Source organism: Onychomys torridus, chromosome 8 (genome assembly GCF_903995425.1).
Source record: "Onychomys torridus chromosome 8, mOncTor1.1, whole genome shotgun sequence".
Lineage (NCBI taxonomy): Eukaryota > Metazoa > Chordata > Mammalia > Rodentia > Cricetidae > Onychomys > Onychomys torridus.
The window spans coordinates 71553833-71568192 of record NC_050450.1 but is presented as its reverse complement, the minus strand read 5'-3'; the positions used below and the strand labels follow the sequence as shown (position 1 = coordinate 71568192).

The following is a 14360-nucleotide window of genomic DNA, read 5'->3' as shown; positions in this document are numbered from 1 at the left end:
AACTTCAATTGAGAAAAATGCCTCCCTAAGACCCAGTTATAAGGCATTTTCTTAATTGGTGATTGACAGGGGAGGACCCAGCCCATTTGTGGGTGGTGGTCTTGGACTCTATAAAGCAAGCAAATTGAGCAAGCCATGGGAAACAAACCAGTAAGCAGCACCTCTCCATGGCCTCTGCATCAGTTCCTTTCTCCAGGAGCTGCCTCCCTGTTTGTGTACCTGTCCTGACTTCCTTAGATGACAGTAGCCAAATAAACAGTCCCCAAGTTGCTTTGGCCATCATCATAGCCATAGTAACCCTATGACAAATTTATACCAGGACAGTGGGGTATTGCTGTGACAGACCTGACCATGTGTTTTGGGGAGGATTGTGGAAGGACTTTGGAACTTTGAACTAGAAAAACCATTGAGTGTTAAGAGCTCAGTGAGCTGTTCTTCAGGAGCTTGGAAGATAATTATGTTGAGGGCAATTCAGACAATGGAGGCCTGGCTTGGGAAGTTTCTGGGGGAAACAAAGCCTCTGCTGGGTCTTTTGTGTGAAGAATCTGTCAGCTAGGGCTGAACCACTAAAGTAAAACCTTTCCTTTACTGGGACAATTGATGCTGGTCACCTAAGAAATTTGTGATGATTAAAAGGCCAACTAGAAAGAGGTTCCCGAGAGTTAATGTACAGAAGCTGTGTTCTAGTAGTGGCCTAGGTCTTATCTTGTGCTGGCAACTGAATCTGGTACTGTTCAGTCTCCCAGGTGGTAGTGGTTTTGAAGGCATGAAGTGGTCATAGAGAATAACTGAGGCTTGGCACTTGGGAGGCCAGTGGTGAAGGGGCAGGCTCAGCAGCAGTTGGATCCCCAGGAATTAAGGGGTCATGAAGAGAAGCTGAGGCTTGGAACCATAAAGAGCCCAGGACAGGCTACTGGTGAAAGTGCAGCCCAACTATAGTGAGATGCCACTACTATGGGATGAACACCAAGAACAGCAGCAGCAGTGGAGCAGTCCGCTGGAGCCTAGACAAGCTGTATGTGCTGAGAGGGCGGAGCCAGAGAAGTGACCAAACCCTTTGGAAAAGTCCAGAAGATTGTGAGTGGATCCCAGATATTGAATATTGAGTTATTTACAGTTGGTGTTTGGTTTTGCTGTGTTCAGACTATAACTGTGCCTTGGTTCCTCCCTCTTGAAAAAAGTACGTTTTATTTTACAAAGCCCACAGTAAAGAGACTGAATTTTTAAAGAGATATTGGGTTTTAAAAGACTTTAGACTTTTAAAGATACTGAATTTTAAGTGTTTGAATTTGTAAAGTACTATGGGACTTTTAAAGTTTATAAAATATTTTATAGTGTGATGGTGATGTTAATGTGTGATCTGGGGGATGAACAAGAAAGGAAAGGTTGTGGCTAGACTAACGTTTGTGTCAAACTGACAAGTAGTCATTTGTCCTGGGTAGTTTTATGTCAACTTGACACAGTAATCTAAAAGAACCTCAATTGAGAAAGACTGGGGTTCTCCCTAAGATCCAGCTGCAGGACACTTTAAATTATCGGTTAATGGGGAAGGGCCCAGTCCATTGTAGTTGGTGTCATCCCCGGGCTGGTGGTCCCGGGTTAAGAAAGCAGTCTGAGCAAGCCAATAAGCAGCACTCCTCCTTGGCCTCTGCATCAGCTCCTGCTTCCAGATTCCTGTCATTTGAGTTTCTGCCCTGACTTCTGTGATGATGAACAGACATGAAGTGTAAGCCAAACAAACAACGCTTTTCTCCTCAGGTTGCTTTAGTCATGGTGTTTCACCACAGCAACAGTAACTCTAAGACAAGCAGGTATGTCCAACTTATGGCCCAAGTGCTGGAACTGTAGGCAGGAGCCACAAATCCCGGCTTATGAATTTCCTTTAAACATCAGATACACTAGCTTCAAGCACATGCCTACATTTCAGCTGATGTTTGCTTGGTTACTCTTTCCACCTTACCTCCAACATATTTAAACGTGTATTATTTCTGAAAAGCATTTACCGAAGTAATTTTTCAACATTATGAACACTTTTGTGCTTTAAGTAGGCTGTTTTTTCCTGCTAATTTTTACTTGTACCCAACATCTTAAATTAGGATTTTCTATCGTTTTTTCTTTTTAACTCCTTTACTACTTTCATTTTCTTTATCCACATTCTTACTGTTGCTTTATTTATATTTGATTTTCATGGCCTTATAACTAAATTTTTGCATACTTTCCTGACAAAATTCAAAATTATCAACCTCCACTAAAACATCTAGACTTTACTATCTTAATATTAAAATCTTCACCTTTATTTTCTTTGCAATTTTTATTTTTTCTTTTCTATACACTAATTCTTTTAGCAAAGATCAGTAGGACTATGTGCTAGTTTATTTGGTAGAAAACTCGTCATTGGTTATTTTCCCTCTAAACATTATTCTCTTAAAACTTTAAGATTTATTTATGTGTATATGTGTGAAAGAGTATGCACACATGCACGCAAGACAGAAAAGGGTGTAAGATGCTCTAGAGCTGAAGATACCTGGTAATTGTGGGCTCTGAGATAAGGGTATTGGTAACCAACTCTGGTTCTCTGTGCCAAGAGCAGTAGCCACAGCTCCAGGGCCACTCTTAAAATTGTTTTTATGGCTATTACTTTATAATCTGTAATTTTATAGATTATTATTTGAAATTATTTTTAGGCATATTTGAAACTAATGCTTGATTAAAAATTACAACTCATTGGGCTTGTCCACCTTTAATCCCAGCACTAATGAGGCAGGTAGATCTCTGAACTCCTGGCCATCTACAGCTAGTGAGGCTCTGTTTCAAAAACAAACAAACAAAACCAAAAATAACTTTTCTAGATTTTTTTAAGGCAAGAATTTGTTGCTCACTCTGGTTTAAAACTAGAGATCTTCCCAACTCAGCTTCCTGAGTACTGATGAGAGGTATGTACCACCATACCCACCAACTTTCATTTTCATCTCTATCCTTTTGAGTTTTGGAAGGCAAACTACAACTATATTTATAATTCTGCTAGATTTGCTATTTCATTTTTTTCCCACTTTTGAAAATTATATTTGAGGGAGGGGAAGGGTAAGATGGCTCAGTAGGTAAAAAAATGCCTAACATAAGCTTGACAATCTGAGTCTAATATCTTGTACCTATATGGTGAAAGCAAAGAACTCCTTTGTCCTGACTTTCACAGGTACACCAAGGTACACACACACATTAATTTTTTTAAATTATTTTATTCCTTTTTCAAATCTATGTGGCCTTGCCACATATGATGGTCTTAAAGTTGAGTCATTCTTTTAGGTTTTAATTTTCAACCTAAAAATATTTGCTCTAATCGTTTGTCATTTGACTCATTTTGACACCTGTCCCTAGTGTTCAATTTTTACCATGAACTCACCTTTTGAAAGGTTTGGATTTCCTCAGATTCTTTGTAATCTATGTTGTGAGAATTCCTCCAGTTTAATTATTACTTTTTAAAATCAGGAACCCAAAGATGTTAATCAGCTCAGATTTTTATTTTTATGTTAAATCACTTTAAGGTTTCCTAAAGGCTAAATGAGTACCTAAAAGGAAGTAAGAGGTTCTAGGTTACAACTTCTAAGATTATGTTGTGTCCAAGCTTCCTTGTTATGGCTGACACTAGGATTGTTTTTCCTTTGTTCATTTCTTCACTGAAGGACAACAGTCCTTCAAATTTATAATCTGTAAACCCAAGATTCATAAGGGTTTCAGTTTCCATTATCTGGCTAACAGTTCAAGGTTTCATCACCCATCCTTAGATAATAAAACCACTCTACACAAGACCTACACTCTCTGTAGGATAACTACCAAAATAGCTCTATCTATATCATACTGGCTTCACTTCATTTTTACCATGGGTCTTAGCCCTCCCAAATTTTTGCCAATTTTTTTTTTTTGAGGTGTGTATAGAGGATAAGGTATCTTGATCTGTCCTAATTGCAAAAATGAGAAAGAGCTTAACTTTATTTTACATATAACTAATATTTTACTCATGATTTTAACTCACAAGCTCTGGTAATTTACTTTTGCAAACTCTGAATGTCAGACTGACAATAACTCTGACTTACTGACAAAATGCTATATATCCCTCTCTTTCCCCAATGCAGGGGATCAAATCTTTAAGTTTTGTGTGTGCTAAGCATTCATTCCAGCCCAATTGCTTATATTTTAATAGGTTTGTAAGTCTGACCCAGCCAGCATATGGATTGAGTCAATTAAATTTCTAAGTGTAGTCTGGAATGTTTAAAGAATATAACTTATTAATGATACTAGTTGCTTAGGGGGGAATTTATTCTGTAAGTTTATTAATTTAAACATGCATTAAAAAACAAGTCAAAGCATCACTTTTATACAAAAGTCAAAATATTTTATACACATATCACAAACATGTTAGGTTGTATATAATACTAAAAAGAACTTAGAAGATTTTAACTTAAGCCTCTAAACTTAAATTTCCATTGAAAATACCCAGTCCTATAAAAATGTCATTGTCTTATATGAATAATTACATTAAAAACCAACACAGTTTGGGCAAGGTGCAGCAAGCCTGTAATTCCACTCAGAAGGCTGTTTAAAGATGATGAATTCAAAGCCAGCCTGGAGATACACTGGAAGACCCTGTCCAAACAATCCTGAGTTTTTACTGACCATTGCTTGCACTGGATTTTGGTAAATACATACATGAGGGTAGAGCTTTAATGTGTTTTACAGTCATAGTTAACCTACATATACCCTTCCTAAGGAAGCATTTGTACATATTTTTCTCGAACTTTATCAGATATCATGACAAATTATGTACCTGGTAGAAGACATGCCAATGTCTACTTTGGAACAGTCCCTTGCTTGAAAAAGAATTACAACAGAATTTGAAGAGCTAACTTCAATGCAGCTTAGCCTTTTCCATCAGATACCCTGTCACTGCTCCCCAGAGCTTTCGAGCTCCTTAGTATCAATGCTAAACTAAGAGAAGATTATCATTCCTCTCCCTGCCCAGTCTTTCTTGCTCATTTGCAATCTTCTCCAATTGCTGCATCACACACATGCACCCAGTGGACTACGGAAACCCTTTTAAAAGGTGTTTCAATTAATAGAGTGTAAAACTGGCAAAAGTAGTGGTTCATGCCTTTAATTCCAGCACTTGGGAGGCAGAGGCAGGTGGATCCGTGAGTTCGAGGCCATCCTGATCTACATAACGAGTTCCAGTCCAGCCAAGGATACATAATGAGACCCTGTCTCCAATAGATAAGTAAATGTAAAATTACCAAAAGGCGTATTTCATCCCAGCCATATGGCTTTAGGCAATGCTTCTCTCGGAAGCAAAGGACAAACTCATGCTGGCTTCTAAGATCAAGTGGATATCTGGGTCTGTCTTTGCCATCTGTAAACGTAGGCCAACAATAAAGGACCCTGTGTGGTCGACTGGAACTGTTAAAATCAAGAGGACTTTTAAATTCTGGTTTAACAGAATCCAAACTGGCTGTCCGGAAGGGGTAAATGCCTCTCTTCCACACATCAGTGGCCTCTATAAATAACACTTTGAGGAAGACGCTGTTTTTCCTCTGGTCTCTGTTTCAAGGGAAATGCCTCGAAGATTAGTGCTCATCAGTCACTGTCAAGGCTCACTTTTAAGCTCAGGAGATTAACAAGTAGAGGAGGGAGTGCAAAGGTGAAAACCGAGTACACAAACACCCCCAACCCCAATCAATCCCGGTGGTTACAGCAGAGGGAATGACCTGTGAAGTACGATTTCGTGTAAGGCACTGCGCTTTGCAAAGGGCTCCCAGAGCCCAAGACCCCCACCTGATGAATGGGTGAGTCAAGGAAGGCCCAGCTGCACGTCTCGGATGGGGAAACTGAGGAACGAGGCGGCGAGGCGACCGGCCAGGGGCCTCGCTGAGAGAGACCTGAGGCGGGGCGGAGGGCCAGAAGCCCCAGTCCTCAGGCTGATGCTCAGATCTCGGCTTCCCCCGCCCCTACGATGGTGTCGACGGGCCTCCGCCCCCCTCCCCAACTCACACACACCCCCTCCCCGGGGAGCTGCACGACTCCTCGGGTTCCAAGGGCAGGGTCAAAAGAGACAGGGCTCCAGAGCGCTCCCGCCGGGATGTGCAGCCAGAGAGCGTTGGGAGCGTGCGTGTGCCTCCGGTCCAACATGGCGGCGGCGCGGCCGCCCCCCCACCCGAGCCTCCCTCGGGCCGGAGGCTTTCCCTCGCCGCCCTCCGGGGGAAGGGAAGACGGCCCGAACCCGCCGGACCCCTTCTCGCCGCTGTCGCTGCTCGCTGGAGGAGTCACCTACCCGACATGACTAACAGCCGCGGCGCGGAGCCCCCACGGCCCGCGGAGAACAAGGCAAACGAGAAGCCAGGCGGCGCGGCTGCCGGAGCTGGTCTGAGGGCGGCGCGGCGGGCTGAGGCCGACTGCGGGACCGCGGCAGCCAATCAGCGCCCGCCGGGCGATACCACCGCGCCGGGGCCGGAGGGGTGGCTCCACGCCAACTCCAAGTCCAAGGGCCCCGGAGTCCCTCCCGGGCCTCCCCTCCGCGACCGTACCATTATTGAGAGGGAACTGAGAACGGAAAGTACCAATGCCCTGGTGGGGCTAGGGGCGAGGAAGGCGGGCCCGCTGGCTCCGCCCCATTGACAACCCGACTTCTGATTTTTATGGGGTCTGGTAGAATTGGGAGCCATCAAGCGAGAGAGGAGGCGCCCCTTTTATTAAGTCAGACCTGTTTGCCGGGGGAGCTGGTTTCTTCCTCTGAAATCGGGAATGGTGCGGCCGGCCTCGCTCCGGCTCTTGGCGGCAGAGCTTGAACCACATGGGGGCGTTCCGAGTCCGAGGAGCGGGCGGGATGAAAGTCGTGACGAGCTTGGTGCCCGATCACCTCCTGGCTTGCTAGAACTGCTTTGTCCAGTAAAAAAAAAAAAAAAAAGTGAGTTCAGTCTAAATCACGCGCAAACCTGACCCCGGGAATAAGGTGGTGCGGGAATCGAGCTTTCTCGGTGCTATAGAATAACAGCTGATTGTCGGCGTCTTACATCATCTCATCTAATTCGCGCGGCAGACTGATGAAATATTTCCCCCTGGTTGCGGATAAAGCCGAACAGACTTGAGGTCGTGTGGCTAATAAAGGGCAAAGGTGGAATTTGGAAGTCTAGTAACCCAACCCCACTGCTGAGGGCTTTAACCGTAAAGCTGTACAGTCAGTTGGCGAAAGGGCTTGGAAAACTTAAAGAGAGTCAGCGAGGACATTTCCCCTGAGTGAGTGACGCCTGAACCAGAGCCCGGGTGATGAGTTAATCAAGTTGAAGAACTGGGCAAAAGATCTGTCCAGACTAGTTGTAGAACAAGTAATTTGATAAGTTTGGAGTGTAGCCTCCAGGGGAAAATACTACGACATGCTAGAAAACTACAAGGCTAAACGGCCGAGGCCTTGTAGTTTGAACTTTATCCCGAAGGCGGAGGATCCACCCACTGGAAACCTTCAGAAGGGTGAGATCAGGTATGTGTTTTCCAGCTGCAGAATGAAGAACAGGTTAGAGATGAGAGATGCCTAAAAGTGTGTGTGTGTTGTGGGGAGAGGGAGCGACTGAGACTATTGCTCAGTGAATAAAACCTGGCCCAGCATGCTGGAGTTCCTGGGTTCAGTTCCCAGCACTGGTAAATAATTTTTTTTTCAGCCAATCGAGGTGGCACATGCCTATTCATCCCAGCACTTAGAGGGCAAAATCAGGCAGACTTCTGATTTCAAGGCCAGCCTGATAATACATAGTGAGTTCCGGGACACATGGGGCGACAAAGAGAGACCTTGCCTCAAAACAAAATAAAAAATCGTAAGCAGAGAGATTATGTAATTGGCCAATGCAATAATTATAGCGAGAGGTTATTGTGCACTGGGGACTCGAAGTAGCTGTGGAGGTAAGTTCAGATATCACAGGCACACTTATGAGGAAATGGTGATGTCTATGTGTGAGGGGCAGGGACAGAGAGTTCTAGCTACATTTCCTGTATACATAATGGCCAGATGGAGGTGTCACTCACTGTGATTGGGACCAAGAGGAACAGATTGGGATGAAGTGACAACAAAAGTTCAGAATTGATACCTCAGGTCAGAAAAGGGCATGAGGTCATTTGTCCTCATTCTGCCCTCAGTTGTATAGACAGAAGATTATAGAAACCTCCAGACAGGTCCAAACAAGCAAGGCTAAAGAAATAGTCTTTCATTACAAGCCACCTAACTTGAGCATCTGCGTTGAAGAAACTAACCCAGAGGAGAAGAGCTTTTGCCGTAGCGGTAGTGAGGTCACAGGAGGAAGAAAGAGATCTGGATTAGTTTTTTGTTTTGTTTTTTATCTTTTTAATAATTTACCTAACTTTATTTTATGTGCATTGGTATGAAGGTGTCAGGTTCCCTGGAAGTGAAGTTACAGACAATTGTGAGCTGCCATGTGTGTGCTGGGAATTGAACCCAGGACCTCTGGAAGAACAACCAGTGCTCTTAACCGCTGAGCCATCTCTCCAGCCCATTGTTTTTAATTTTAAAGAAAAAAAAAAAAAAAAACAGTGTTGCACATCTTTGACTACTTACGTTTATATCATGATTTAATTCACTTATTCACTCAGTTTCCCTTTCCTAAGGCCTGTTCTGTGTGTAGGACCTGGGAAGTCCTAAGGATAGAGAAACAAACCCAGCCACTGCCCTCCAGAAACTGCAGTCACGTAATAGGCATGGTGCAGACCCGTGGTTCCTACCAGTTACTGGAGTTGAATGTTCTAGGGTTGGAAGATGTTCCAAAAACTGGACATTTCATCCATAGGAAGGGAGGATTGTCAAGGAAAGATCCTGCATGAGGTGCCTCCTAACTGAGCTTTGAAGAAAGAACGGGAAATAGCTGGTGGGTATTCCAAGCAAAGGGGGCCGCAGTGGTGATTGTGAGAGAGAGCACTTCAGGGCATTGTAAGTAGCCCTCAGTGGCTTGTCAATGGAATTGCAGGGATGGGGGAAGATAAGAAATGTCATGACAAGTAGGTATGTGGACATGGAGATGCATGTGTATAATCCCAGCACACAGGAAGCTGAGGCAGGAGGATCCTAAGTTTGAGGCCAGCCTGGGCTACAAAGACCCTGTCTCAAAAATTAAAAAGAGGCAGGCAGCAGCTACTCTGAAAAGCCTTGTATGCTTTATGGATGACTTTGGATATTACAATTTTAAAAATGGGAACACACCAAACCTGACAACATAAGTTCCATCCTTGGAACCTGCATGGTAGAAGGAGAGAACTGACTCTTGCATGTTGTCCTCTGACCTCTGCGTGCATTAATTAGTTAATTAATTAATTAAAGAAGAAAAGTGGGAGCTCCTGGGGAACTTAATTTAGGAGTGACAATTAGTTTTCTATATCCATTATCTCTGATTTTCTGGACAGGCTTGTGGAATAGGGATCTACATTTTGTAGATGATAACCCTGAAACTCAGCGAGGTGAAAGCTTTGGACAATTAGGGATAGAAGCAGGGCTCCTACCAGCCTTTGAACGAAGGTCAGTGATCTGTGCACAGTGCCCCTGCTCTCCAAACTGGAAATTCCTCCCATGTCTACACTGTTCCAGGTCCTTCTTCACCACAGATGGAGCCCTGTGCCTTTCTACCTTCCAAGCTTTTGCCTCATAGATGAATCCAGTGGACCATGATAATATCTGCACCAAGCTTTTGTCTTTACCCACATAATGCTTCATGGTGGCTGTTCCTGCTCTAGTGATGTCCACTCACCTGGCCTTGGTCTCCACATTGAGAGAAGAGAGCAGGAACATTGAACCCAACAGTGTTAGCAGAATGTTTCTGGGGATGTCTGGTTTCTAGGCTTGTTTGCCTCTGACCCATTCCCCATGACCTCATAGGAGGTACTGTCCTCTGCAACCCCCTCATGGGGGTGGGTGTTGGGTTGGCTGTATGCCTAGCAAGCTACAGGCACTAGATTTAATCCTCAGCCATGCAAAAAAATATTTTAAATTAAAAATTGCTTAATTGCTACCACTGAAATTGGTGAGTAAGGGGCTGGGGAGAAAAGCATGAGAATTGGAGTTAAGATCCCCAGAACCCATGTAAATGTTGGGCATCACGGTGGAATGATGCCTGGAATCCCAGCACTTCAGGGGCAGGGGATGCCCAAGGCAAGCTGCTAGCTAAGATTCCTCAAATCAAGTGAGCTCTGGGTTCAGATAGAGATCCTTCTTCAGTAAATAAAATGGAACAATGGAAGAAGAGATTGGAGCTTAATCTCTGGCCTCTTTGTGTAGCAATTTTCTCAGGGATTGAAACGTTCTACCAGCAGAGACACTTCTTAAGACAGGAAGTAAATAATTCCAAACCAGATTCGCCAGGCCTTTTCCCCTAAGACTATATAAGTGACTCCTGAGAGTTGCTCTCAGACAAGACAAGCTACAAAGAGGCTTCTCAAAGCCCCACTTCCTGGAAGAGGCTCAGACTAACTGAACCACTAGGAAAAGACACATTCCAACCTGTTGAGCTGCCTACAGGCTGTACAGTGTGCTCCGGGTTTCCAGCTTTTGTGAGCTGTCACCATGCTAGAGTGGATTTGGGTGATGTAGCTGTCTTGGAGTCATTTCCATTCCTTTGAGTTATAATCCCACCTCCACAGTCCTGTAAAAACCCCAGTGGAATTCACTGGTTCATCAAGTTGTACTTTGGTGTAGCCTACATTGGACTGTACTCCCTTTCTAGGGTGAATAGGTGTGTGTGTTTGTCTTCCCAGGAAAAGTCTGTCACATAATACCTCTACATATGCATGTGCACCTGTGCACACACACTTAATACACAAACCAAACACACACACACACACACACACACACACACACACACACACACACACAGCATAGAATTTGTCATTTGTCAACGGGAAACGGATAGGCAATCAGATGAGAGACAAAACACAAAGAGAAATGAAGGGAGTTAGCAGAGCTTCAGATTCCACTGATGACCTGAGCTCTAGCACCTGCCTCCTGGAGGAGGGGACTGTTCAAAGCCCTGATCCCTGGCTTCAAAACCAACCCCTCCCTTTGTCCTTCCCGTTCGTGGCTCGTAGAGTCCTATTACCACTGGTAATTTCTGAGTCACCTCCACTGCCATGCTAGCTCCCCAACTCCTCCATGAATGCAAGCCTTGCAAGGACATTTGAAGGACCTTGGGTTTAAGTAGGGTGAGAGGAAAGGCTGTCAGGAGGAGCTATTCGAGCAGAGGTGTGACCCCTTTGACCAGGATTCCTCTGGCTGCTCTTTTGAAAATGTAGTGGACTATGCACACACAACAAGGAGAAGGCGAGTGAAGTAATTGCTCAAAACAGAATCAAACCCAGGCCAGAGTGAGCTCCTGTGGCAGTCACAGGATTCGGGGTTTTCCAACTTTTTAAAATTTGTTCTGTGATATGTGGCATATTTCTCTCCAAACCTACAGCATCCCACCACAATACCTAAAACAGTAGACATAAAAAAAACATTTATTTTGATTTTATGTGTATTGAGTGTTTTGCTTGCCTGTCGTGCATGCCTGGTGCCTGCAGAGGTCAAAAGAGAGCATTGGATCGTCTGGAACTGGGAAGTTACAGATGGTTGAAAGCTACCTATGGGTGCTGAGAACTGAACCCGGATCCTCTGGAAAACTAATAAGTACTCTTAACAACTGAAGCTGCCATCCATCTCTCCAGCCCCAAAAGTATGCATTTTTTAAAAGGAAGTCGGGGTGGGGTGTGGGGAACCTGTGTACAATGAATGCATAAATCAGAGTGCCACTACACAGAGGCGACCTGCCTTTCTGTCCTGTGTGTTAACTCCTTAAACCTGAAGAGCTTGTCTAGAACTGTCCCATGTCTCCCAGGAGGCCCAAGTGACCATCTCCTGAGTGTTTGCTGAAAGAACGCCAGCTGTTCTGTGCCAAGTGCCAAGGGCAGTGTGTGGCCATTGTCAGCACCTTGCAAGGGAGGGGTCCCAGGGGCCCAGTTCCTCTGGCCTTCCTCGAGAGCAGGCCTTCCAGCTGCAGCAGGAGACTCCTTCTAAATGACCAGGCTACCCTGTCCTCCCACCATGGCAGGCACTTCCTGTTTAGGGTGGAAAGGAACCAGACACTTTCCTGTTAGCAGGTCTCCTAAGCAAAGCAGCAGATGCTGAGCAAGTCACGGCCCAGTCTTGCCGGCCAGATGCCTGGCGGGCAGACAGCCTTTATGTGGAAGGGAAGTGGGGCACAGTGCCAGATTGGCCCAGCTTTTATTGTGTTCCTCACACGTCCCCAGGGTCCTGGTGTGAGTAAAAAACAAACCAAGAAGAGGCTGGTGCTTTTGCTAAGCTGTGATGAGGGACGGGGCAGTGGGGCTGCTCCGCACTTACAGAATAAGTACTGTGATTGTTCTGCAGTGTATTGTCTGGAATATGAGTGGGGCCAGGTATGGAAACTGCATGGTACAGGGGTGAACACTTGTGTCTATGCAACCCATCACCAACACTTGATAGGATTCAGGTTACTAATTATCTTGCTCACTCCTCATCGCTTGTCAGGGGCATGGGAAAAAGACAAGAATTCTCTTTGTCCTACTTGAGAACGGCAGAAACTCAGAGTCATTAGTTAATTTACAAAGGTCACACAATGTGAAAAGGCCAAGATTCAAAGCCAGATGTGTCTCATTCTAATTGTCTTGCTTTTCCCAGATCAGGAAGAGAGACAGAGATCGATCCAAAAGTGTATCAGCAGGTGTACTTGTGAAGGTGCTGTTGTCTGAGAAGGCCATGTCCACTGTGCTGGAGAGGAGGGATCTCCTTCTGTTGTAGGCAGAGGTGGTTCCTAGAAAGTGGGGATTGCATCATTAAAAGCTCAAAGGCCACTGCCCATGATAAGTCATATCTCTACCAGAGCCCCCATCACCCACAGAAAGCCTCTCTAGCTCCTCTCCTGACCTCATTACCCCTCAGATTTTGCTATTCTTGGGATTCCTTGAGGCTGATCCTTCTGTGAATGCCTTACTTGGGAGCCCAGAATCCTTTCTGATAGAATCTACTTTTGTGTTCTGCACACTTCCTGGGGAGGAGGAAAGGGCAAAGACAACCCTGGTTGTTCCTGTTATACAGAGAGAAACTAAGGCTTAAAGGTTCCCTGTCTGGTTCCTACATCTTGCCTGATTCAAGGGACCTGCTGTGACCTTCTGCCAGAACAGGAGGAATGGCTGCTGAAGTCTACTCCCCTTGGCACACAGCATGCCCAGGCCTGGCAGGCGTTCCAGAGTCCTGTCCACTTTGGGAGGATTGGGAGGCTCTAAGGAGCTGAGCCAAACCCCAAGTTCTGCAGGAGAAAGGGAGGGGAGGCAACTCTCTTTGAAGAGGACATGTGGTGCTGGGTCAGAATCAGAAACCACCCAGCAAAGACGGGGAGGAAGGAAGACAAAAGCAAGACCATAAGAAAACTCGGAGCTGATTTCCTCCTGGACGCTGGCATTCGGTATTTAGTGATTCGTTAAATCTGCAGTAAGCCTCAGGAATCTGAATGTTTTTGGAAGGGGGAAGGGAGTTTTGTGTTCTGGAGACTGAACCCAGGGCCTTGTGCTTGCTGGGCAGACATTTGACCTCTGAGTTCTAGCCCAGCCCAAGAATCAGAATTTTTAGCAAGTGTTTCTGTGGGGGACCTAAGAACCACATTTTATGCATTTCACTTGATGTATGATACTGCAGCATTCTAGAGTTACACAATTCAGGTTTGAATCCTGCCTCCATTACTAGAACACTGGGCAAATGATGGGCTCTCTGAGCCTCATTTTTCCCATCCTTTAAAATAAGAATGTGTAGAATAGTAGTTTTCTCATAAGGAAGTCACAGGGTCTTTCTCTGTAGCCCTGGCTGTTCTGGAACTGGCTCTGTGGACCAGCCTGGTCTTGAACTCACAGATTTCCACCTGCCTCGGCCTACCAAGTCTTGGGATTAAAGGCATGTGCCACCACACCTGATTCCCCACCAAAACAGATTTATTTTAGGGGCTGGAGAAATAGCTCCACAGTTAAAAGCATTGGTTTCTCTTGCAGAGGACTAGGTTTTGTTTCCAGCACCTCCATGGCAGCAGACAGCTGTTTGTAACTCCATTTCTACTCGATCTGATGCCCTCTTTGCCCTCCAAGGACACTGCAAGCATGTGGTGCACATGCTTTCATAAATACAGGCAAAACATCCATACACATAAAACATTTTTAAAGATCTTTATTTTAAAATATTTAATTTTTAATTGTGTGTGCGCGCACATGGACACTGATGCCCTGAGAGGTCAGAAGAGGGTATCAGATCCCCTGGAGCA

The 14360-nt window shown here is 45.0% G+C and overlaps 1 protein-coding gene across 1 annotated transcript in view; it reads right to left on the bottom strand.

The window, feature by feature from the left end:
• Taf15 (TATA-box binding protein associated factor 15) overlaps positions 1-6443 on the bottom strand; it is a 33615-nt gene extending 27172 nt beyond the window's left edge. The window contains exon 1 of the mRNA XM_036195465.1: positions 6320-6443. Within this exon, the coding sequence (XP_036051358.1) occupies positions 6320-6326 (7 nt within the window). The 5' untranslated portion in view covers positions 6327-6443. The remainder of the gene's footprint in view (positions 1-6319) is intronic.
• Between the last annotated feature and the right edge of the window lie 7917 nt (positions 6444-14360).